The sequence below is a fragment of the Impatiens glandulifera genome, chromosome 3 (assembly GCF_907164915.1).
Source record: "Impatiens glandulifera chromosome 3, dImpGla2.1, whole genome shotgun sequence".
Lineage (NCBI taxonomy): Eukaryota > Viridiplantae > Streptophyta > Magnoliopsida > Ericales > Balsaminaceae > Impatiens > Impatiens glandulifera.
Window position 1 is genome coordinate 35,956,569 of NC_061864.1, and position 26,513 is coordinate 35,983,081.

General features: G+C 39.0%; 1 protein-coding gene across 1 annotated transcript; it reads right to left on the reverse strand.

Annotated features, from left to right (window-relative positions):
• Positions 1–10,214: 10,214 nt before the first annotated feature.
• On the reverse strand, positions 10,215–21,232 carry LOC124930188 (calponin homology domain-containing protein DDB_G0272472-like). The gene is made up of 4 exons (XM_047470545.1): positions 20,809–21,232; positions 16,235–17,988; positions 10,351–10,467; positions 10,215–10,265 (listed from the first exon to the last, which is right to left on the reverse strand). Exons 1-4 carry the CDS (start codon positions 21,230–21,232, stop codon positions 10,215–10,217), a joined length of 2,346 nt encoding a protein of 781 aa, XP_047326501.1.
• Between the last annotated feature and the right edge of the window lie 5,281 nt (positions 21,233–26,513).

A 26,513-nucleotide genomic window follows, 5' to 3' on the forward strand; every position in this document is an offset into this window, starting at 1 on the left:
TCTTTCAGAAGTCTGATAAACCAGTTAATTCCATCAATGAATGAACGCCATGTACGCGAATATTCATCAACTGTATTTCTAGTACAAGACAAGATCAGAGGATATTCGGTGCACTACCCGTTTAGTACGGCCACGATCCAAACATTCAGAGCCTGTTGTACTCTCGTACTATAGACGGCCTTCCAACAGACACATGCCACGTGTCCTCAAAGAATATTCGACCATTGACGTATTTCAACTATATATGGAAGTCAAAGGACAACAGTTGAATGACCAGTTTTACACACAAGTCTGAAACACACTCTACTTAACGCACACGAAAAATCACTTACTGTTTAGCTGTGAATACATTATAATTACATACTGTCTTTTCTGTGAGAAACTTTAGTAATGTAAGTTGAACAAAGGTTGTTTTGTTCAACGGAGAGTTAGCTAGATTAGTGAGCTGTATTTGTCTCAAAGTATTCAGTGGATATCCTTCCGGTTGTGGAAGAAGGGGTGACGTAGGAGTTTTATCTCTAAACATCCAAAAAACTCCTCGTGTTTTTTACTTTATGCCATTTGCATTTAGTTTTCTAAAGCTTCAAATCCGACAAATACATTCGCACTTTAATCTGTTTCAAAATTTTGGAGGATTTGTGAAGAATAGATACAGATATTAATCCCTTAGAAGAATATTATCGAAGAGTTTATCGTAAGCTTTTAACAATAGTAAGACCCTAATCTCTATTGGTAATATCAATCCCAACAAGTGGTATCAGAGCCTTGTTTTCTATTCTCAAGCACCAAAAGAATTTGAATCATGTCTAAGACTTCCAGCACCAAGGTTCCCATGTTCTCAAAAGAAAACTATGTGATGTGGAAGAAGAGGGTTCATGCTCATCTTGCTGCCTCAGATGATGACATGTAGAGAGTCATCATTGATAGTCTTATTAAGATTGAGAAAGATTGATCTGAGTGGACCAGTAAAGATAAGAGGAAGAACAACCTCGACAACTTGGAAAACGACATCATATCCTGCGATACTTCTAGAGAAATCTGGGAGAGGCTGACTAAGCTCTGTGAAGGCAACAAGTAGACCAAAGAGAACAAGCTTATGATTGCCACACAATAGTTTGACAATTTTAAGATGCGTCCTGGAAAGACATTGTATGAATTTGATGGAAGATTCAACAAGATTATCACCACTCTCTCTATTTTGGGTAATACATACAACTATAGAGAGGTTGCGTGCTCTATCCAGGGAGTGAGATATCAAGACTATGGCAATGAGGGAGTCTAAAGATCTCAACAAGATGGAGCTTTTTGACTTGATAGCCGATCTAAAGGCCTATGAGTTTAAGATAAACTCTAGGAATGAAGAGGAGCTTTCCACCTCTGCTATTGCAACCAAGGTGCTGGTAACTGCTGATGAGCCACCTACTGCCAATGATGTGAAGACTGTTGCCGAGCAGATCAGCGGCGACACCATGTCTCTCTTTGTGAAGAAATTTGGCAAATTTATGAAGAAGAGCAATTATAACTCAAACTCTTTAAATAATAATGATGATGATAAGAATAACTCTAAGACTAATGTGAAGTGTTTTAGTTGTGATAAACTAGGTCATTATAAATCGGAGTGCATAAATCCAACACGTGATGAGAAGAAAATGGACAACAAAGAGTTGAGGCTCTCATGGATAACAAAGCTAAATAGGCCCCAAGCGAATAAAATAATTCATCATCCATCGATAGTGATGATGAATATGTCACTTGCTTCATGTAAAAAGAAGAAGTTGAATCTGAGGTATTTAACTTATCCTCTAAAGAATTTACAAGAGATGAACTAACTGCTGCACTCAATGACATGGTTAGTGAGTACAAGAAGTTGTCAGACTCTTGTAATGAAATGAGATTGAAATATGAAACTGATAAACTTTTTTCATCTCAAAGTTCTGAACCAAAAGATTTTGAAAACAAAGTGGTTAAGCTCATTCTCTGAGAATGACAAGCTCAAGAAAAAGGTTCCAACTCTGTTTTCTGAAAATCAACGTTTGACGTATGTGGTCATTTCCTGGACAAGGTCTAGAGATGCAGTTAGACAACAAATAAGTGTGTTGAGTCTTGTCGGATGCGAATCCAGATTAGGATTTGACAATGCCAACTCAAACAAGTCCTATAAGAAGTTAAACTCAGCAATAGACAAGTTTAAGCCAATAAATTTGTTAGAAGGATTTTAACTGATAAAGGGACTGATTCAAGCTGTAAGGATTTAACCTTAAAGGATGAGATTATTTATGTTCCACCAATTGTAAGTTGGCTGAAATCTCAGAAGGAAGCAACCATCAAGACTGACAAATCAAAACCTGTAAGGAAGTCAAAGAGTTTTAGACAAAAACCATCTTCTAAGGTTAACAGGTCAACTGCTAGCTGGAAGACATATGTTAAACCTAAGTCATACGCATTAATCCCAACACAACATGATAAATCCATCAAGATAACTCAAATATGGATTGCTAAGAGACTGATTGATCGATGACCCAAGTGAATGTGGGTACCAAAAGATTGTAAATATGTATTTTATAGGTTCAACAGGTCAGCTGCATGGAGGAATTCGGAAACATATTCTTCTAAGAATATGCTCAGCAAGTGGTAGATGTGTTCACATGGACACTCCCCAGACTAAGTCTTATTTCCTTAAAAAGTTTTTGGTCTTGTAGACCTCAAAATTATTTAATTTTTAATACATGCACAAATTGAAGGGAAGATTATTGATGTTTGAAATAATCAGACAGACTTATAAAGATGAAGATCTAAATTTATTTGATTAGATTAGTCGTCTAAAGTAGCCACGTACTTAGATGAACTCGTGCTTAAACAACTCGCAAATTAAGTATGGTTAGACGTCTACCCGTCTGAACAGACGTCTAAAGGGCCTTTAGACACGCGTAGTTAGACGCCGTCTAAATAGACGTCTAAAGATCCTTTAGACACACATAGTTAGACGTCGTCTGAACAGACGTCTACTTAACTTAGACGCGAGGGATGCGAATAACATGTTAGACTTCTCATATTCGGACTAATTTAAGAAATCTATTAATTAAATATGCGTTGTCATTTAATTTTCCTACTTAAACAATAAAACAATCATATTCTAAATTTGAATAACTTGAAGACACGTGTCTCTCAAAGTTTAAAAATATGACTGATATACCCTTAAATTAATTACTTCAAGTTTTGTAATTAATAGGAACTTGGTAAATTCAGTTTATAATGACTACTTTTGGGAAAGGCGTATAAAATTAATTGACGGTCCTATTTCAAAAAGTGACGGTTGAACACGTGACTGTTCAAATTCTATTTAAAGATATCTTGCATGCCTAAAGGATTTTTACGCTTTGCATTCTTGAAACCCTAGTATTTTCTCTGCCTTCTCTCTAAAAAAACTCAGATTTTGATTGTAGTCTAATCTGTTTCTTACACTAAAAAATGACTGATAAGAAGATTGTTTCCCTTTCTCACAATACCTTACAGGTAGACTTTGATTTAGTCTATTCTCTAGAGCAACAAGATATTGTGGACATGTTCAAATCTCTTGAGTCTTCTAGCCTCAAGAAGTATCTCAGAGGTCCCTATATTCTATACGAAAGAGAAGTGTGTGAGTTCTTCAAGACCGGGAAGGTGGTTAATGATTCTAGAGAGGCGACAGTGAACGACACATCTATCTCTTTCTCTAAATCTATGTTTGTCGAGTTCTTTGAATTGTCGTCCGAGGGTCATACCTTTGACATTGTGATTCCTGCCCAAACTATTTCAGAAATGAAGATCGCTTTCTCAAACTCCGATAGTCCGATTAACATAAATGGGAAGAAGAAAGTCATGAAGCCCAGTTTTTCCTTTCTAAACGATATAGTAGCTAAGGCACTTCAGGCTAGGAGAGGATCGTTCGATTAATATACTCAAGATAGATTTGACTACATGGTGACCATAACCAAAGGTATGCCGATCAACTGGGCGTCTACCATATTCTCATATCTCTACTAGTTGGTTTATTCAAAGAAAAATTAGAGTGCTGGCTTTTCAGTCCAACTCGGCTGGTTCTTGGATCATCTAGGTGTTCCCATGGCTAGGGGTGCGGCCTTAAACCCCTGCCGGATATTAACTGAAATGTCATTAAAGAGCACTGTGGGAAGGTTAAAACTATCTAAGGAACTGAATCATGAACCTTCCAATCAATAAACGAGTGGTCAATCGATCACTCATTCCAAACGACAAGCGACTTCTAGCCACAAGTCACCTGCAAAAAGGGCCAAATCTTCATTCATGGAGTCCAAAGCAAGTTCGAATGGCTAGAAGAGAGCAAATATTAAGGGACTCAGGAGAGGTCGATTCTATCCCTGAAAGGACAAGACAAGGAAACCATCCCATCGCCGCCATCCCTATATTTTTTCTCTCTCGCCATCACCTTTAGCTAGCCCAATGAAGAAGCGGGCTAGGTCGTCTGTTTGTTCCGCTGATCAGAAGAAAGCGTCTAAAGACGCCAAACACAACATCTAAGGTAACCTCCTCTGCTCCTACTACCGTAGTGCTAAATATTGAAGTTTCTATGATGGAACATGCTGAAAAACCAACCGTTGGTCAAACTATTGAATGTATTGAAAGGGAAAACTCGTTGGCTTTTCTTGATGAACCAGTAGCTGCTGATGCTACTGGTAATGTTAATGTAACTACCAAAATAGAGCAGGTAATTGCTCCCTCGCTTGCTGATATTGTCACTTCCAATCAGGCTCCCATTCAGACGAATGTTGCGATGCCTATTGATGAAATATCTAAAGAACCGCCGGTTCAAAAGGCAACTGGAATTGTAATAGAACTACTAAAAGGCGCGTTTCAAAAGGCTCTCTCTCCTTTAGAAATTTTAAGAGCATCGAGAGGGGTTTAGGCATATCGTTCAAAGAACTAGCGGCTATTCCCAAACAAGCCGTAGTTCTTGGAAAAGGAAAGGATATTGCTGAAGAAACTTCAGAAAATGTTTTAGAGGCCAACCTCATCTACAATCTCATCATGGAGCAGGTTGAAGTAAAAGTTGTTGGGAAGATCGAAGCCTTCGATACTTGGAAGAGTCGCAGACTTTTTTTACAATATGATGAAATCATCACCAGCAAGAAAATCGTTACTAAATGGAAAGAATTAATGAGAACATATAAGTGTGTTCTCAAATGGGCAAAATCATCATGTGTCCATGAGGCTCTTAAAAGAAGGGAACTCGTTGTGGAAAATACAATGGGTCATTCCCTTTTTCCGTTGCTTGAGGCAAAAAAAGCTAATTTCAACCCCATTGACAGGAATGCCAATTCAGAAGAAAAGACACTTAAACGACTCGACCATATTTTGGATGGATACTACTCTACCGTCCTCCAATATGTTCATGGTACTAGATCCTCCAGATCTGAAATCTTCTGCTCTAAATCATCTAGGGAATAGCTTCATTGCGAAGAAGAGGAAGAATCGGTCACTCGTACAGTTGACCCTTCATCCCCACAAGCCAAACGTCGCCCTTTACTAGAAGATGAGCAGACACCGCCTGTGTCTAAAGCTAGACAATATCCCCCAATTCTCAAAGAAGAGAAAGTTGTTGCCCCTGACGCTAAACAAGCACCTCTCTATCAGAAAGAGATGCCCGAACAAAGAAAGTCTCCATCCGTAGAGAGGGAACCCTCAAAGATTTCAGAATAGGCACCGGGTTTTCAAAGTGAGGGGGAACCTTTGAAGTCACCCAATCAAGAGAAGACTCCATACGTTGAGGGGAACCTTTGACGACGTCTGATCAAGAGCAGATTCCATATGCTGAGAAAGAACATTCTTCAAGAGTTTCAGAGTCCGAAAAAGCTAAGGCTTCTTCCTCATCTGAAGAAAGAATGTTTCCTCCTCCAATCTCTCGTCGACTATCTCCTATAGGATAGCTGATTCTCTTCATGAACATTTTTTTGAAGATCCTCCTCTAGATGGAAATATTTCAGATGTTTCCAATCAGTTGGATGATGAGATTCAAGATAAGAGTAATGACGTCGGGATTATGAAGGATGCTCCTCCAGAACCCACCCAAGATAAGGAACTAGAACGATCGATTCAGGTAAATCTAAATGTCGACCCCATTCGCTTTGCTCCAGCACACTCTCATGTTGTATCTTCTACTACTCCCTCGTTTGAAGAAGCCTCTCCTGGAGGTGCAAATTTCCGTAATGCGATTATGGATGCGCTGAGCGCTATGCAACAGAACATAATGAACATGTCGTCCAGATTGGAAAATCTTGAGAAGGGGTCAGTATCGAGTAAAGAAGATGTTTCTTCCATTCTTGCCACTCAAAGAGAAAATGACAAAATTTTGAATCGAAACACATTCGAAGTGAATCTCCTTCACACTCAGTACAAAAGGCTGGAAAATAACTTTCATAGACAACAGTCGGATCATCATGCCGAATCAAATAACTTCAACTTAGATCTTCACCAAGAGACAAGGTCTATGATTGGAACGGTTTAGTCCCAACTATTAGAGGTTTCCAATTCTATGAGAAGTGAAGAAGCCGAACGACTTGAGAAAGTGGAGAATGTTACAAGGCGTTTTCAGGCTGAAGAAGATGTTGTAGCTGCCTCTGAAAAAGAGAGAGCCCTTGTTGTTGCCTACCCTGCTAATCTTAAAAAGGGAGAAGAAAATAATAGAGGGAGGTCAACTTCAGTTCGTGGTTCTCGCTCCAAACGAAAAATCTCTCAAGGGAGGAGACAGGTGATAGAGGCGGTGGTAATGGTGGTTAAAAATTGCCTCGGTTTCAAAGCCTTCTAACCAGGGAAGATGTCCTTCAACATCCAGAACCAAGAGTTAAAAGGAATGGATCCTAAATCCATTATCTTGTGTTTCTATATTTCATGAATTTAGATGAACATGTTTTAATACTTTGGTTACTTCACTATGTTTGAAATTCGTTTTGATGTTTTGATTTATTCTCTCAACTTAACTGATGATTGTCTGGTTTTAACATCATTAAAAGGGAGAAATTGTTGAGTCAAATTATTTTGACTAAAATAAACTAGAGAATAAATTTATTTAATGCTGACATTATTTTGATGATCTATGTTAAACTTAGTTGTGAATAAAGCTGAGTGTTCTATTTGTTTTGTTCAGGAACGAATATAAGATAGCTCTACCTTAGACGCGGTTTAAAGTAAGTTGTCTTAGATATCTTACGTAGTTAAACGAAGTCTAACTCCTTTAGACAGAGTCTGAAGGGAAACGTAGTTAGACGAGGTCTAACTCCGTCAGACGAAGTCTGACGAGAAGCGTAGTTAGACGAGCTCTAACTCCTTTAGACGGAGTCTAAAGGGAAACATAGTTAGACGAGGTCTAACAACTTCTAATGGAGTTTGAAGGGAAGCATAGTTAGATGAGGTCTAACTCCTTCAGACAGAGTTTGAAGGGAAGCGTAGTTAGACGAGGTCTAACTCCTACAAACAGAGTCTGAAGATAAACGTAGTTAGAGGAGGTCTAACTCCTTCAGACAGAGTCTAAAGGTAAACATTGTTAGACGAAGTCTAATTCTTTCAGACGGAGTCTGAAGGGAAACGTAGTTAGACGAGGTCTAACTTCTTCAGACGGAGTCGGAAGGGATACATAATTAGATGAGGTCTAACTCCTTTAGACGTGGTCTAAAGGGATACGTAGTTAGACGAGGTCTAACTCCTTTAAACGCATTCAAAAGGGATACGTAGTTAGATGAGGTATAACTCCATTAGACAGAGTCTGAAGGGATACGTAGTAAGACAATTTCTAACTCCTTCAGATAGAGTCTAAAGGGAAATGTAGTTAGATTAGGTTTAACTCCTTCAGACGCGGTCTGAAGGGATGCGTAGTTAGACGAGGTATAACTCCTTCAGACGCGGTCTAAAGGGGAACGTAGTTAGACGAGGTCTAACTCTTTCAACGGAGTCTAAAGGGAAGCAAAATTAGACGTGTTATAACTCCTTAAGACGCGGTCTGACGGGATGCGTATTTAGACGAGGTCTAACTCCTTCATACGCGCTCTAAAAAGAAACGTAGTTAGACGAGGTTTAACTCCTTCAGACGCAATATAAAGGGAAACTTAGTTAGACGAGGTCTAACTCCTTCAGATGGAGTTTGAAGGGAAAGTAGTTAGACGAGGTTTAACTCCTTCAAACGCGGTCTAAAGGGATATGTAGTTAGACGAGATCTAACTCCTTCAGACGTGGTCTGAAGGGAAGCAAAATTAGACGTGTTATAACTCCTTAAGACGCGGTCTGACGGGATGCGTATTTAGACGAGGTCTAACTCCTTCATACGCGCTCTAAAAAGAAACGTAGTTAGACGAGGTTTAACTCCTTCAGACGCAGTATAAAGGGAAACTTAGTTAGACGAGGTCTAACTCCTTCAGATGGAGTTTGAAGGGAAAGTAGTTAGACGAGGTTTAACTCCTTCAAACGCGGTCTAAAGGGATATGTAGTTAGACGAGATCTAACTCCTTCAGACGCGGTCTGAAGGAAATCGTTAGACGACGTCTAACCCCTTTAGACGCGGTCTGAAGGAGAACGTCTGATTCCTTGCTTTAACAGTTGTCTAAAGGAAGCATTTGTCTACCCACGATCAATTAGTTGCCTGCCACACTTCTATCAGTAGTATGACAAGCCAGCTAATTCCATCCAAGAATGAATTCCACGTACGCGAATATCCCTCAACCGTATTTTTAGTACAAGAAAAAATCAGAGGATATTCGGCGCACTACTCGTTCAGTACGACCACGATCCAAAAATTCAGAGCCTGCTATACTCTCGTACTATAGGCGGCCTTCCAACAGACACATGCCACGTGTCTTTAAAGAATATTCGACCGTTGGTGTATTTCATTTATATATGGAAGCCAAAGGACAGCGGTCTAACGACCAGTTTTACACACAAGTCTGAAACACATTCTCCTTAACGCACACGAAAAATCACTTACTATCTAGCTGTGAATACATTTTAATTACCTACTGTCTTTTCTGTGAGAAATTTCAGTGTTGTAAGTTGAACAAATGTTATTTTGTTCAATAGAGAGTTAACTATATTAGTGAGCTGTATTTGTCTCAAAGTATTTAGTGGATATCCTTCCGGTTGTGGAAGAAGGGTGACGTAGGAGTTTTATCTTTGAACATTCATAAAACTCATTGTGTTCTTTACTTTCTGCCATTTTCATTCAGTTTTCTGAAGCTTTAAATCCGACAAACACTTCCGCACTTGAATCTGTTTCAAGAGTTTGGAGAATTTTTGAAGAATAGAAACAGATACTAATCTCTCACAGGATTATTATCGAAGAGTTTATCGTAAGCTGTTAACAATAGTCAGACCATAGTCTCTATTGGTAACACCGATCCCAACAATTTTTGGAAGAACAATCATAGTTCTACATTATGTAGTTAGCGACGTTATTGTAAAGTTATGTAAGGTCTTTGGTTACGGGATGTCAATGAAAAGAGTCGATATAAGGACTTCGGTTGCAACGTCAACATGTAATCATGTCAAACAAATCAAATACGTGTTAAACGAGTCAAAACATATTAAGACAATAACAAAAAAAAATAATTTTGAATATATTTAATTTGTCTAAAAATTTAATTTAGTCTCAATTATCAAACTCAATGCACAACCCATATTAATTGAGTAATGAATTGGGGCATTAAGTTAAATAAATTTAGTTTGGGTTTCTATAATTTATAATAAACAAGTTTAAATTACCGGTTTGCAAACCCTAGCTCTATCCTTTTTCATTTCGCTATATTGCTTGTTTATACTTTTAGGTAATTATTGTGGATTTTATTAATGTTATCATAATTTGTATTATAACTTCTAACATATATATTTCTTTTTGACATGGTTAATTTGGCCCAATATTTATGATGTGAATTAATCAAAAAGTTGCACCGCTTTCAAACAAAACACTATGAAACTAAACTGAAATAAGTTACAAAGTGTTGTAATTATCAAATTAAGCCCAAATATCATTACAATTTCAACTTTAATGGGCTTAGTCTAGGTTTATTAGTTATTACATACACACCAAACAAAAATAGAATCTGAAACAAGGAAAAAAAGAACAAAGCAGGCAAATATAAAAGAGCAGTAATTGAACTGCTATATCTTTAATTTAAGTACATTCCAAGACTAGTACTGTTGTCAAAAATAGCTCCCAATCAACCATGTTTGTAGGCTGAGTCACCAACCTCCATTTTCGTCGGATAAACCTGTCCAAATATTAGATTTTTCAGTATTATTTTATGGTTATGTTAGACTAACATGTTTAAATCTTGTGTGATTTCTTAATATTACCTTGGTGTTGGTCTTTGTAAAACTGCAAATGGCTGCATCATGATTGCTAGTGTAATTTCTGTCTTTATTATCCTCTTCTAGCCTTTTCTTCATCACCTTCTCTTTGTGCCTCTTTTCCTGAATTTGAAGATGACCATAGTTTGCTCCAATGGAAGACATTTTTATTTTTATTGGTGTGAAAGAAATTAAGAATTGATCGGGATTTTGTTTTTCAAAAAAGTATTTTCTGTTCTCTAGCTAACTTAAGTAAGAAAGTTTCTCTCTCTTGTGCGTAATATTTTAGGAAATGAAAAGTGTGTGTTCAAGGGTTTTCTCTATTAGTGTATTTATAGAGGCAATTTGCTCTAAAAATAGTCAATGATGGAGTAACCATTAGATTCTAGTTTGGTGAGTCTCAATCTAAAAGCATTCATCATTATTCTTAAGAAAAATATATATATGTATTCGATAATCTCGGTTTCCACCCGTTAGGACTCTAACCTACCTGTCACTTAGTTTGTTCCTATTACCGGATCACCTTTGATACTATCTGTAACGGCCGAACTCATCCGTTATCTTTGAAAAAAATATACTACAAATATCTGGATCAAACCAATTCATCCAACCACTCATCTCAAATTCAAAATGTACTCGTTAATGTAGAACCAATTCCCAAAATGACATAATTTTTTGTTTAATTTCTTTAACTAACTTATTTTGTTTATTTAATTTTAAACTGACATATTTTACTATTTAAACTTATTTTTTTAATTACTTAATTAATATATTTATATTTAAACTTATTATTATTATTATAATATGACTTCTTGATTATGTTGTCTATTCTTATTGTAAGATTCTAATTAACTTTTAATTGTATTATTTCTTCACAATTCAAACAAATCATATTAGATGTTCTTAATAGCACATGATAGATAAATATATATGATAATCTTCTTCTTAATAAAAATTTGAAAAAGAAGAAAATCGAACAAAGTCAAATCCAACCTATTCAAACTGAGATAGATAAACAAAATATAAATAATCAAATTTATAAAAATAATAAGTTAAAAAATATATATCAAAATATAAATAATCTAATTTATAAAGATAATAATATATATATATATAATAATAATAATGAATTTAAATGTAAATATATTAATTATTAATTAAAAAAAGTAAAACAAATCTGAATTTAAATAATAAATTAGATTATTTTGAAAATAAAATAACAAAATAAGTTAATTTTATAAGTTGAAAAAACACTAAGTTACTTTAATAATTAATTATGTTAGTGTATCTATAATATAATATCCTTCCTCTTATAAATAAATAGTTTAGGTTTATTTTGATTTTTTATATAAAATATTAAAATGAATTGGCAACCACTTTTATGTAGTAAATATTTGTATACATTTTTATAAAAATAAAAATTACCAGTTAAATTTTCCTCAAACTTTTAAAAGAGGGATATTACAAATTTAGTGAACTTACCAAATAATGAATAGTTTATACATGCATAATAATAATAATAATAAAATAATAATAATAATTATAAAGACAACTTGTTCCACTTTAATATATTTTGAGAGTATAAATTAGGAAATATGTATGCTCAATTAAGAAACAGTTTGTACTTAATTTGTACTTCGATTCATTTTATATGTATTTCGTCATTTTTTTCATAAATTAATCAATGACCAAGCTTTTGCTTTTGTACATATAGATCTTGTATTAAAATATGTCAATTATTGAGAAAGTTGGAGAGATGAAGAATATAAAATGGGAAGAAAACAAAAAGAAGAAAATAATTGCATAAAATATTCCAATCACACCATCAAAACCCACTACATTTTATCGAATTAAACAAGCATGAGAAAAGAAGTTCTAGCAATCATCATCATTCCAGACGGTTAATGGAATCTGCAAGTTTCCACGAAGCTTCCTATCTTCTTTTCCACCAATAGTAATCATAATAATAATAAAAATGGGACAACAAAACGGGTTCGAACTCAAGAATTGAGCTTAGTATTCACCTCTTATTACCGTTATATTAGAAAAAGACCAATTATAATTATAGTTAATTAAGTATTATATAAAAAATTAAATGACATCTAAACAATCTATCAGGAAAAAATAAAATAGACATAAATTACATAAATCTAGCAACAATCTAATAGTAAAAAATAAGCATACAAATTACATAAATCTAACAAACTCGTAGTTAGTCATTTGAGATACTTCAAACTTGAGTTTGAACTCTAGTTTTTTCAACTGAGATTTTGACCAAACGTTTTTATTTTAGACTTTTTTACATTAGTCCATAATAATAATATATATTGAATCAAGCTCATCAAATCTTTGAGTTTTTACAGATTTTTATGAGTTTTGACTAAAAACATTGTTAATAAAAATATAAATTATTTGAGATTTATTTAAGATAAGTTATAAAATTAATATTTTATATATTAAATTGAATAAAATTAAATAAGAATTAATTTTTGAAAGTTAAAATAATATGTTTTGGGAAAACGGTTAAAACCATTTTATTAAAATCCCAAAAGTGGGAGGGTCAGAAATTAAAGCTAGACAAACCCTAAATATGATTAAGGATAACCATCAAAATACCCTAAAAAACTTAATTAGTAGCATTAATACATTCTAAATAACAGAAATTACAAATAAAAAGACTACGTTCAAACATAATCATCGCAACTTGAGATTTTCGCATGCCATCTATCTTCATTGAGATGCCTTCTTCCAAATCCTCTTCCTCTACCTCTTCCTTTTCCTCTAACGATAAAAGAAGATTGTATTGAAAAGGATGATAAGTATTGTTCTTTCTCACTTTGAATTCTCTCTTTGTACGAGCCCGTTCTGATTTCATAGAAAGAATTGTTTTTGATAATTTCAAGACTTTTATCTTTGTTATCTTCAACTTGAATTTCTGTATTCTTTGTCTTCCTTATCTTCATCTTCAGCTTCAGATTCCACATCGGTTTTGTAATCTTCTTTATCGACTTTAGAATTCTCTGTTTCAGCTTTGAAATTCTGGGTGTTTTCATCTTGAGTTTCCTCAACAACAACTTGATGTTCATCTTCCATTTTAGGCCTAATCCTTTGCATTACATAAAATTTTCTTTTTATCTTTACCTTGATTCCCTTTACTTTCTTTCTTTTGCTGATTTCCATTTTCTTAGAATTCTTCTTGCTTTCTTCTACAAATGTTTGATCTTTGAGTTTAGCCTTCTCTGTTTCCTTCTTTTTCTTTTTCTGTTTTCTGTCTATTTTGCTCTTCTTCTTTAGCTTTATCACATTTATTGTGTAGAAAATTGTTACAGAAAGCACACCTTTTTGGTTTCCATTCATAAGAGATCTCTATGACATTGTGCTTTCCTTTTATGTCATCAACTGCTATTTTCATTGGCAGGACACTCCTAGGATGCACTTCAATGCCAATTCTAGCAAAGAACAAGTTCTATTCTCCTTCAGTTATTGAGTCCATATATAATGGTTTCTCAATTATCGAGTTCATTTAGACTCTAAATGCATTACATATAATACATACATAGTAGTCACATAAGAGTAATAATGATGAGGTTTTAGTTGTCTTGGCATGAAAAAAAACCGGTTTGGAGGAAGATCTAGAGTTTTTTTGCGTAAAGGGGAATCATAAGATGTTATCATTTATCAATAATAGAGGGAGTAAACCACCGCCATAAACTAGGGAATATCAACTCAATCGAGAAATTTTCCCCACCTCCACAGTGCATGCGTCCCATTGGATGGCTCATCGTCAAAAGGGGGATCGATCCCATGCTTTCTAATTTTTCTCTCGCAACATCACTTGTTTTGTAACAAGTTCTCATACCTCATTGACAAACTTTACACATAAGTGTAGAAGTACAGACTCAAATATTGTACTTCTTGGAAGTAATGTTAAGGTTATTACCCTTTACAATTTTATGTATTTAGTAAGATAAAACCTATGCATCACTTAGACATTGTACCTTTCGGGATATGCCTATTAAATTAAAAACTTGATACAAACATTTTTCAAAAGCCAAGTTTATGTTTTCGAGTTAAACATTTAATACCTAACATAGTCGTCAAAAGAGTTGTAAGCCCTAGAAAACCCGTGTTATCGGAGAAGCTCGAGGTTCGATAGAGTTTAAACCTCAGTTTGCGTCTTAGGTATTGTTAGGATTTAGGTAGCCGCTGGAGGACCGGGGGTTGGACCGGTTAGCGGTTCTCACTCAAAGGGGGGTGGTTAATCCGGTTAGAGATTAACACCGGGGTTTCAATACTACACAACCTGTCACAAACCCTTGAACTAGGTTCAAGCGCGGAAGAGGTTTGCTTTCAGGTTGAAGCAGCACACTTGTATAATGGACAAGGCCGGTTTCGGATGATGGAGGTTTGAAAATGGTGGGTCGGTTTCGGTAATCTGGAATTTCGGTATGGATAATATAGAGTCAGTTTAAAGCGGTGTAGTTAAGTTAATATAAATCGATTAGACAATGGAGCCGACAGAAAGTAAATAACAAGACCGATGTTATGGATGTTCGGAGATAAAACTCCTACGTCACCCCTTCCTCTCGAAGCCGCGAGAGGGATATTCACTAAGGAATACAAATACAATCCGATCGAGACTTATTTCCTGCTCGATAACACTTTTACAATTTGTACCGGAATTGTAAATTAAATACTTAAACTTTAACGCTAGGCTTTCTAGAGAGAGCACACTGTTTTCACTTGTAAATTGAATGCTTGTTATGTCACACTTGTCCCACTGTGTCACCCATTTACTCTTCTTCAACTGCCCCTTTTATAGGTGAAATATGCCAACGGTCATATCTTACTGCCTTGAATTTGATTGGCTGAGCAGAGGTGCAGTGATTCAGTGTTTCAGAGATTCAGACCTGCGGTCGTTTCCTCAGACCTGATGGTCAACCTCAGACTTGGCAGTCTGTTCTTCCGGTGTGTAAGACAAACCTACTAGGTTTGTCTTTTACTCAATGTAGGCACTGTCTATTGGACAGTTGTCTGTACTTGGAAGATCTTCTTTCTGACTTATCCCGAAGTGGAAAGATCCGGTAGTACTGTCTTCTGCAGCCTACAGTCTTTCCTCGGACTTGTATGGATATGGAAGTGTTCAGTCTGTTCCTTTGGTATCATTCTCAACAGATACCCGAATTGTCTTCTTGTACTGGTCGGTCATTTGACTTAACCGGACTTCTTCCGGTTATTCCTCTGCCTGTTGGCTGATCGGCTGTTTGATGATTCCGGTCCTGATCTTTTCTTTATGCGGTCATGTTCCAAGTATTCTTGGTCGGTTTAGTAGATTGACCGGCTAGTTTTCTTAGCCGGTTCTTTTGTTTATCCGGTCCGGTTCCTTGTTCCTGCATGGAAAGTTTATTTAAGTTAGGTTTATTTGAACCGGTCTAATTTTATCTAACAATTTCTTCCTTTTTGATTATTTTATTTAAAATTATCAAAATCATGTAAGTTTGCAACCGTAGGCCGGTTGTTTTGTTTGTCCGGATTTTTGAAACTGACTTAGGAGAATTTTTCGAAAAATTTTTCGAAAAATTTTGAGAAAAATTTTGGAAGAGACTTTATCTTTTATCTTATCAATTTCTCCCTTTTTGATTATTTTATTTAAAATTATCAAAACTAAGTAGAGATGCAAGAGATGGCCGGTTTCAAAAATAGCTTTATATATATGATAGTTAACCGAAAATAACATAATATAAAAATACTAAGACAAGTAAAGGAAAGAGAGCCCCTATTCCGAGTCCGAGAAGTCATATATGCTCCGCTTTTTCTTCTCCGGTTGCGGTCGACTGGCCGGTTCTGAAACTCGTTGTCTTGTAGACCGGGGCTGCAGTTGTTCTTCAACCTCCTCTTCGACTTGAGCAGCCTGCTGCGGTATACTTGAGATGACCGTTTCAGTGACCTCATTGAGTAGGTCGGCTATTTGAACTTTCTTTGAGGCTTCCCTCTTTCGCTTTTTCAGCGCTGAAATGGAGGCGGCCGCCTTTTTCTTCTTGTTTTCTTCTGCGAAACTTTCCAGCCTCCGTTTTTCCCTTTTCAACCGCTCAGCATCCTTCGCAGCTTGAGCGGCTGCTTTCTTTGCAAGTCCTGGGAACATGGCCTCTGACCTTCGAATCCGCTCGGCTTCCTCTTCTTCTTCGGTGAGTTGGGATGATCGCGGTGCCTCCTTCTCTTTACCTGCTTCGGCGTCCAGCGCATCCTGGACCCTCTTAGCCGCTTGGGCATCAGCCTCTACAACCGCGGCGTCCGCGTTCATTTTAACCCTCAGCAGTTCGGCAACTTGTTCGGAAAGCGCCTTCAGTTCGGCCTCGAGACCCTCATTTTTCTTCTCGAGTTCGGAGACCCGTCCGAGTGTTGTGCTGACCACGTCCCCAGCAACTTCCGCCAATCGTTGGTCGGTCTCTCTTTCAAGCCGACCGAAGTCTTCCTTTAACTCGGAGGTCATATCCTCCAAAATTGCGGTTCGCTTAAAATATTTACTGCGCAGAGCCGCCTCTTCCTGTTGATCTTCGTCGATTTCTGAGAGCCGGTCCTGAGTTCTGTTCAAAAGATACCTTGTGGTATCGGCGAACTTGAGTGCCGAGCCAACGATTCTTCGGAATCTCTCCTTGAATGGCTGAACCGCGGAGTCTTCAAACTCTTGAATACGGCTATCAATCCGTTCTTTTGTTGAGACTTCAAGCCTTTGGAGACGGCCCTCAACCCATTCCTTTGTGAAGTCTGATTTGGAGACTTCCGGTTGTGGAGGAGGGGATTTCCCGGTGAGATTGGGATCCGCTTTTTCATCGGATTCTTTTGATGCCGCATTCTCCCTTGGAGGTGTTGGACAGTGATCCAGACTCGTTTCGATCCGGGGAGTAGTATAGACCAGTATTTTTCTTTGACTGCATATTGCTTCTAGCCGGTCAATTTCTTGAATGAGGTCTCCTTTGGCTTTTTCAAGCCTTTCTAACACCCGCGGTGTTAAGGTGTCTTCCGGTCCCACCGCTTCGAACTCCTCCGTAATTTTCCGGATGCGTGTGGTTAGCTTCCGTAGTTGGACCTTTGGTTTTAAGAGGCAGGTTCGGTGTAATACCTCTTGAATTGTGTTGGATTTTGTGAGATTTATGATCAAGTCCTCCACTTCCTCTAGTCTTTGGATGCATTCCAAGTCTGTGTGGCCCGGTAGGATTTCCCTATATGGTGTGCCGAACCGGTGCTCGTGCCATTCCAGGTATAACTCCTCAATCGACTCGGCTCGCTTTTTGGCGCCCTGAAGGAGTTTCAGAGATATCCTATCGGCCTCTGCTTCTTCGGCCTCCTCCTTGTCTTTGTCGCCGCCTTCATCATCGGCTTCTTTATCACCTTCTTCACCACCCTCGGTGGTCTCAGGATTGGCGTCAGGACCGGTATTATCGGGGCTCTGGGCCGAATGCTCGTCCTCATTGACCGATCTTTCGTCCTCGGTCTTCTCTGTATCGGTTCTTTCAGAGTGGGAAGCCGACTCTTCATCCTCCGTCTGCTGCGGCGGTTCCGAGAAAGTTACTTTCTCTTTTCCTTTGCTTTCTTCCTTTGCTTTGGCTGGGGCCGTTTTCTTGTCGGCTTTCTTCTTTCGGCCACCTGTGGAACCGGGGGCCGGCTGCTTCCGTTCTAAGAATTGTTTCGATCTGATGAGGCTTCTATTTGCGACGATGACGCCGGGACCGATGCTGAGATTGTGGTGAAGGAAGTTCTTACCGAGAGGAACGGCGTATCCCCATGACCGGTTTGAATCCGGTTTCACCATATCCATTAAGTTGTTGAACACCGCTTTTACCCAGTTGACCTTTGTTCCCTCTATCAGGCCGATCAGCATCCTGATTTTGTCCCTTGTTAGGCTGCTATAGTTTCCTCCCCTTGCCAGAATCGCCCTTGCGAAGATGTCACAGATTGGAATGTACTCCGGTTTCAACGTCGATTTGCTACCGGATACTTTTATCGGCTCCTTAGTCGCCGAGAGAATCTGGCAAGCCGCCTCAAAGGTTTTGATCTCTATGTCCGCCGTTGCATCCTGGCCGGTTGTTGGAAGGCGCAGGCTCTCTGCCACTGATGCCTCGGTGAGTTCTATTTCAGTACCGCATACAGTTGCGGTGATTTTGTCATTAGAGATAGTTGCAGTTTTGAAAAATTCTTCGACCGCATTTTTGTAGAGAACATGAGGACCGCCAAGGAAATATTCCAGACAGGTTTTGACTACCCGGTCAATAACCTCTTTTGCGTCGGACGTACCTTTCAGTCGGATTTCCTCGAAATCCACCTGAGATAGGTGCCTAAACAAAGACAAATCGCGCCCCATCTTAGAGATTTTGAGAGAGTTTGAGAAATAACCGCTTTAGAGAGTTAGAGAGCTTAGAGAGAGAAAGAAGATTCGCGTGAGAATGAAATAAAATGACCGAGAGTCCCTTTTATAGATGCGGTTTGGAAGCCCAACCGTCCCATCAACATTGGGCGGGAGTTTTCCCTCCAAGTTGAAAGGAGCGGCAAACCATGGGCGGGAGTGAAAAGCCGCCAATCCGTGGGCGGTAAACCAAGGGGGCGGGAGTTTTGGGCGGGAAATTTCCCTCCAAAACTTTTGCTTATGCCATTGATGACGCACTCTTCATTTTGAGACCGATTGATGGTGCGGTTTCTAAGTTTAACCGGTTATTTTGAATGATCAGAGTGTTTGCAATCTTTTTATTTTAAGTGATTTTATGTGACCGGATAAGGACGCGGTTATAGTTTGAAGATGTTAACCGGTTACTTAGATAAATATTCAAAGTATTAAGAAGACCCGGTCATTTAAACTGAAATGATATTTTATTCAAGAGACAATACAGAGAAAGAACTGAAGGATAGTTCGATGCGAAAATAGGCACTTAAGAAGTAAAAACCATTCTGGAGAACTTCTCTTCCACCGCATCTGCATCAAGAATGTTTGAGGGGGATGCCGGTGTACCCGGTCCAAACTCTGGCCAGTACCTGAGAATCAACTTACTTATGTGAGGTGCATAGCCGAGACCTTTCTTGGTCAGCACCATGTTCTTTAGGTTTTGAAAGATGACCGCTGACCAATTGATGGTCGTTTTGCTGAAGATATGGGTCATCATGTTATAGGTATTCTTTGAGTACTTCTGATTTGGGGACTGACAAAGAATGGATCGAGTGACAATTTCAAGAAGGAGTTGAGCATTACGACCGAGGCGGGTTTTTAACCCATAGTTTTCCACTGGATCAAGGTTTCCAGAGAAGAGTAGTGCATAGTAGAATGCATCAATTCCCTCCAAAGTCGGGAAATCAGAGAACCCTTCTGTGGGCAAATTGAGAAGGGAGGCAAATTCGGCTTCATCAAGCCAGAAGGTGTGGTCCCTTACCGTAGAGACAATGTAGTCTCCCCTAATGCAGGCACTTTTGAAGAATGCCTTGACATCCTCAATCAATATGGGACCGGATTCTTCGAGGAAGGTTCGAAGGCCGGTATCAATAAAGGATTCAAACATGGTTTTCTTTGTATGATTTCCGTCCCATTCTTCCATACATGAGTTGAAATCGATGCTTAGAAAGTTTCCCAAAGTTCGGCTCGGCATGATTACGGTATTGAGAGAGATGGAATTCAAAGGATTTTCAAAAGTGTTTTATGCTTTCGGATGTGGTAAATTGATTAGAAGATGACTCCTTATATAGGATCGGTTTTGGAGGGAAAACATAAGCTTTGATTGTTAGTTTTGTTTTATTAGACAAGAGAATCTTTATGTTTCCAAGGTGTATTGGGAAGAGGCAGATTGCGGAGCCCGAGGTAGGTATTAGTTGAGAAGTAACCAGGTTAGTTGGATATTAAATGTTCAGGTGGTTGGGGGTTATCTCATTAATTAGGGATTCCTTTTTCATTAATTGCAAGAACATATCCGAGATTAATCAAAGGAGACCGAGAGCAACATAGATAGTGCCGAAAAGGCATGAAGAAAGCATAGAATCAAAAGGAACATAAGTGAAACCGAAGAAGACATAGATCAAGCCGAAACGATCAAAGATAGGTTGGATAAGGATGCACCCGGTGCATGAAGAAAAACGACCGGATGCAGGAAGGAGTGACTCAGTGTGCATAAGAGTTGACAACACCGTTGCGGCGGTTTCTTCTCCTCCAAGCTCTCTCGAACCGCTCATAAAAGGAGTCGGTTACTTCTTTAGTCAGCACTTGGGCTTGGTTCAAACCTTCTCCGGGACAGGTTGGAACACCGAGCTCCACAAGAAGACAACTTAGTTGGGGGATGAAGCCGACTAATCGGATGCCAACCATCCAGATAAGTATGTCAAACAGCACCCTGGACCAGTTCACCGGTGTTCCGGTGATTATAGCCGCCATCATGTTGAAGCTCGAGGTACTGTAGGTATTTGTGACATCCTTTCCGAAGATGCTCTTACCGATCACATCATTGAGAAGCTGATATTCAGCTCTCAAGTGCGATTTTGTACCGTGATCCTCAACCGGTTCGTCAGACCATGCGAAGGCGATGGAGATCTCAGCCTTTATGTCGGCTGGAACTTCTAGATCTATCAACCCGTGCTTTGGCAGGCTAAAGCACCGCGCGAAGTCCCTCTCGGTGAAATCAAAGACGATACCTCCCACTTTAGATTGAATGTGAGTTTCAAAGTGGGGGGTCCCTCTGAACACCCTTGCGTGATAGAAGAACTCCAGAATGGATTCAGGATAGATGGTGTGTTTGTCGTCTAGGAAGTACCGAAGACCGGTTTCCTCCAGAGATTTGATTATCTTATACACCTCATAGTGCTCTATGTTTGAACAGGATTGAAAATCAACCTGGAGGATGTTGGGGAACTGAGACATTTTTGTCTTAGTGAGAGAGTAATCTTTTGTCTTGTGAGTGTTTTGGTGAATGTTTACTTCACTTAAATACTAGTTTAGGGATTATCTTATTGTCCAGGTATTAAATAGGATGATGTCTATTAACTGTAGGATAAATATGTATTGCATGAAATAGGTATGTTTTCAGTATAGGGTGTTGGTCATAGACCTGGACTGTGAAAGATATCAACAGATCTTCACGTCTTTTTAGGTGTGACCAGTTTACTTTGAAAGGGCAATGTTTCAGAACAGATATCTTTAAACACTGATAATTATTCCACTTCTGTTTGGAATTCAAATAATCTAGGGTGACCTGCTTCCAAACCGGTCAGTCATCAGTTGTTCATCCCGATGCGGTTATTTGGTGCATGCACCAAGTAGCCGGTCGGTTTACTCTATCTGATGAGCTGGGCGGTTCTTCCATAGGTAACTTGGAAATTTGAAGTCCAAGGAACTACCGGTTTTATCTGTCCGAATCGGTTTCCCTTTAAGCATCCTTAGGAAGGATCTGACTAATATCGGTTAAACCGAGAGTAAGTCTGAATTGAGAGAACTTAGCTTCCTGTAGAGGCTTCGTGAAGATATCGGCTACTTGTTGGTCAGTCGATACGTATTCCAGCCGGATATGCTTCAGTGTGACATGTTCCCTGATGAAGTGGTGCCTTATGTCGATATGCTTGGTCCTAGAATGGAGAACCGGATTGTAAGTTATTGCTATGGCACTCGTGTTGTCACAGAAGATCGGGGACTCTTCGGCTATGACACCGAAGTCCCTCAGCTGTTGTTGTATCCAGAGGAGTTGTGAGCAGCAGCTTCCGGCCGCCAGATATTCAGCTTCTGCAGTGGACGTGGCCACCGATGTCTGCTTCTTGCTATGCCATGAAACAAGTCGGTCACCTAGGAACTGACATGTTCCGCTGGTACTCTTTCTGTCAATCTTACAACCTGTATAGTCTGCGTCTGAGTAACTCGTTAGATTAAAAGACGAGTCCTTTGGATACCACAGACCGACATCAGGTGTGCCCTTTAGATACTTCAGTATCCTTTTTGCGGTTGTGTAGTGGGATTGTTTTGGATTTGCTTGGAATCTCCCACATACACCAACTGCAAACAGGATGTCCGGTCTACTCACTGTCAAGTATAGGAGGGAACCGATCATGCCCCGGTATGCAATCTGGTCTACCGATTGGCCCTCATCATCTCTGTCCAGTTTAATCGATGAGCTCATTGGAGTAGCCGCCGAGGAGCAAGTGTCCATCCCGAACTTCTTTAGTAGCTCCTTGGTGTATTTATGTTGGCTAATGAATGTTCCTTCTTTGAGTTGTTTAACCTGAAGACCTAGGAAGAAACTTAATTCTCCCATCATACTCATTTCAAGCTTGTCAGTCATCATTTTTGAGAATTTATCACATAGCTTAGGATCAGTGGAACCGAAAATGATATCATCTACATAGATTTGAACAAGTAGGATATGTTCCTTCTTTTCAAATTTAAACAATGTTTTATCCACCGAACCGATGGTGAAATCATGTTGTAATAGAAATGCGGTTAGTGTATCATACCAGGCTCTAGGTGCTTGCTTTAGACCGTATAAAGCTTTATTTAGCCGGTATACATGGTTTGGAAATGCAGCGCTTTTGAAACCGGGTGGTTGTTCAACATACACTTCTTCACGTAGGTCACCGTTCAGAAATGCACTTTTAACATCCATTTGAAAACCTTAAAGTTTTTGAAAGCAGCAAAGGCTAGAAAAATTCTAATAGCTTCAATCCTAGCTACATGAGCAAATGACTCTTCAAAATCAATGCCTTCTTCCTGTTTGTAACCTTGTGCCACTAATCTGGCTTTGTTCCTTGTGACCAAACCGTCCTCATTGAGTTTGTTTCTAAATACCCATCTTGTTCCTATGACCGATTGATCCTTCGGTCTAGGGACTAGGTACCAGACTTTACTGCTCTCGAACTGGTTTAGCTCTTCTTGCATTCCCAAGATCCAATCCGGATCTGACAATGCTTCATCTATTCTTTTCGGCTCAATCTGGGATATAAATGCGGAATTAAAGTATCCTTCCAGAAGTTGACCCCTAGTTCGAACAGGTTCTGAAGGGTCACCTATAATTTGCTCAGGAGGATGTTTACTGTTTCTTCTGAGATTCAGTTCAGGGATGTCTACCAAGTTACCGTTTACTTGATCAAGGCTAGACATATCGGTAGGCTGGACAAGATTGTCAGACCGACCGACTTCCTCGGATTGGACCGAAGTGTCAGCTTCCTATTGTGGAACAGCTTGATCCGGCTGGGTTTCAATGTTACCCATTTGGTCATGGACAAACCGCCTGAAGACCGGAGTCTCATCTTCACTATCAGAATGAATATTGTTATTTTCCAATCTGTTGTGTAGATCAAAGCATGAAGCAGTATTGCTTTCAACCGATTCATCGAAAACAACGTGAATTGTTTCCTCCACGGTTGCAGTTCTATTATTATATACTCTATATGCCTTACTTACTGCTGAGTATCCTAACATGATCCCGGTATCGGTTTTTGCATCAAAAACAGTGAGTTGGGTCTTACCATTTATGTGTATATAACACTTACAACCGAAAATCTTGAGGTACTTAAGTTTGGGAATCCTGTTAAAGTAGACCTCATACGGTGTTTTGTTGTGAAACTTGTTAATTAAAGACCGATTTTGTGTATAGCATGCAATATTGATAGCCTCAGCCCAAAATTTCTAAGCAATGCCGGAATCGGCTATCATGGACCGTGCGGCTTCCTTGAGAGTCCGGTTTCTTCTCTCGGCCAGGCCATTTTGTTGAGGAGTCCTAGCACTAGACAACTCGTGTCTAATGCCGGATTCATCAAGATATGCGGTTAATGTACTATTAGTAAATTCGGTACCTCGATCACTTCGAATGCTATTAATGCGAGTTGATTTTTCATTTTGCAGGCGCTTAAGAAGTGTAATCAGGTTTGATACGGTTTCATGTTTAGATAGTAGAAATATTACCCATGTAAATCTAGAATAAACATCAATAACTACCATGGTGTAAAGCATACCTCCTAGGCTAATGACCTGAATCGGTCCAAATAAATCCATGTGAAGAAGATCTAAGCATCGGCTAGATTGGATGTTTCCTTTACTCTTAAAGGTTGACCTAGTTTGTTTACCCATTTGACATGCTGAGGAAACCTTATCTTGATTAAATACTATATCAGGAATGCCCTCAACTAGCTTCTTACCACGAATGTAGTTTAAAGTTTTCATGTTTAGATGGTTTAGTCTCTTATGCCACAACCAGGTTTGATCAGTCTTAGCTATCATGCATATAGGATGTTCTATTCTAGTTTTCCAGTCTACCTTGTAAATACTACCTATCCTATTTCCGGTTAGCAGTACGATACCTTGAGAGTTCTTAACTAAGCATGCATGTTTAAGAAATTCTACCGTGTATCCAGCATCACACATCTGACTAATGCTAAGCAGGTTAAAACGTAGGTTTTCAACTAGAAGTACATTATCAATGGTTAGGTTACCATGGACAATCTTACCCTTGCCCACAGTTTTACCTTTTGAATTGTCACCGAAGGTGATTAGAGCACCGGTTACTGTTCTGATATCGGTTAGCATATTGCTGTTTCCGGTCATGTTCCTGGAGCAGCCGCTATCCAAGAACCATTCAGAGTTTCCTAGCCGTTTTTTAGATCCTGCAAAATGTACATATTTACAACTATTTGGTACCCACATTTACTTGGGTCCACATTCGATTAGTCCCTTAGGTATCCAAACCTTGATAAACCGGACGGTCTTCTTTGCTAGGGTTTTAACTGTCCTTTTGGCACTCGGTCTCATGTATCTCGGTTTTTCTACATAGGTCTTAAGTGGTGATGGTCTTCGGTTCGGTGATCTGTGGTTTGACCTACGCGGTTCAGGAAAGGCTTTTATATGTTTGAAGATTTCGGCTTTTCTTTTCACAGGGTCAAGCCATCTCTCAGATTCGGTTGGACCAACATAGTCGTATTTTAGCTTTTCTTCCCTATAGTATGCGGTCTCCTCCTCTTCAGCGGTCCAGGAGCTTTTAAGGAATTTTATAAGGGGAAGGTTACCTCTTGTAGACCTTACTTTCTCTACGGGTTTTCGGTCTTTGGAGCTAACCTCAGTGTATCCTAGGCCAAGCTTGCAACGAGGATGTCTGTAATGACTACACATTTTCTTTACTATATCACTAGATCTCTTATATGCGGCCATCTTATATTGAAGTCGTGCATTTTCTTCCTCGGTTAATTCTCTAGTCGGTTCACTGGATTGTTCGGTCTTAGAATCTAACTCGGTTTCTAAAGTATGGGTATCATCAGGTTGTACGACCTTCGGTTCGGTTATAATGAGTACCTCTGGTTCTGTCGGAATGGGTACTATGGGATCGGTTCTAATGTTGAGGTGCTTAGGTAGCATGGCTAGTAGGTTTCTATATTCTTCTACCATGTCATTCAATGCAGACTATGGAAATTCTTCACAAGGAGAGTCAAATACCTGTTCTTCATTTGCCATGAGACACGTGAGTTCATCATCACTGTCACTGTGAGCCCATAGACTTCCTCCATCGTCGGCTATCAGTGCTTTCGGTATCTCACTTCCTTCACCGGTTTGTTGATAATTGTTTCGGTCATTTTGATAGTCCGGTTTCTGGGTATCTCTCCTCGGTTTCCTGCATTCCCACTTAAAATGTCCCAAACAGTTACAGTTATAACGTCTTACATTGGATTTGTCACCATAGTAGTTGTTCGTCGGTTGGCTTCTTTTTATAAACCTCCCAAACTTCTGTGCAAGCATTGCCATGGCATCCTCGGTGAACTGTTCGGCGGTTCTGATCGGTACGGGTGCAGGGGCCGGTGCCGGTGCAACTGGTTCTATAGATGTGATTAGTGCTTTGGTTGATGTTGAGGCCGAGACTTCTTCTTCAGTCCTAGATCTCATTTCGAACTCATATGCCTTAAGATCTTTGAATACATCGTGTAGTTTCATCTTACGTAGGCTCTTTGATTCCCTCATTACCATTGTTTTTATGTCCCAAGTACTTGGAAGAGATCTCAAAGCTTTCATAATGACCTCTTTGTTGTCATACTTCTTGCCCAGAGTTGCTAATTCATCCATCACACCAGTGAACCGGTCACTGTATTCTTTCATTGTTTCTCCTGGTTTCATTTTGATGCTTTCAAACTTCTGTGTGGCCACCATTATCTTGTTCTCCTTTGTTCTTTCATTT

What these genes read in the sequence shown, in the direction of transcription:
- LOC124930188 (XM_047470545.1), bottom strand. Translation starts at nt 21,232, where the DNA reads ATGTCTCAGTTCCCCAACATCCTCCAGGTTGATTTTCAATCCTGTTCA. An exon ending in GCTTCTCAATGATGTGATCG is followed by an intron (nt 17,989 to 20,808) that starts GTAAGAGCATCT and finishes CCGGTTCCACAG; the next exon opens with GTGGCCGAAAGAAGAAAGCC. An exon ending in TTACAAAGACCAACACCAAG is followed by an intron (nt 10,266 to 10,350) that starts GTAATATTAAGA and finishes ATATTTGGACAG; the next exon opens with GTTTATCCGACGAAAATGGA.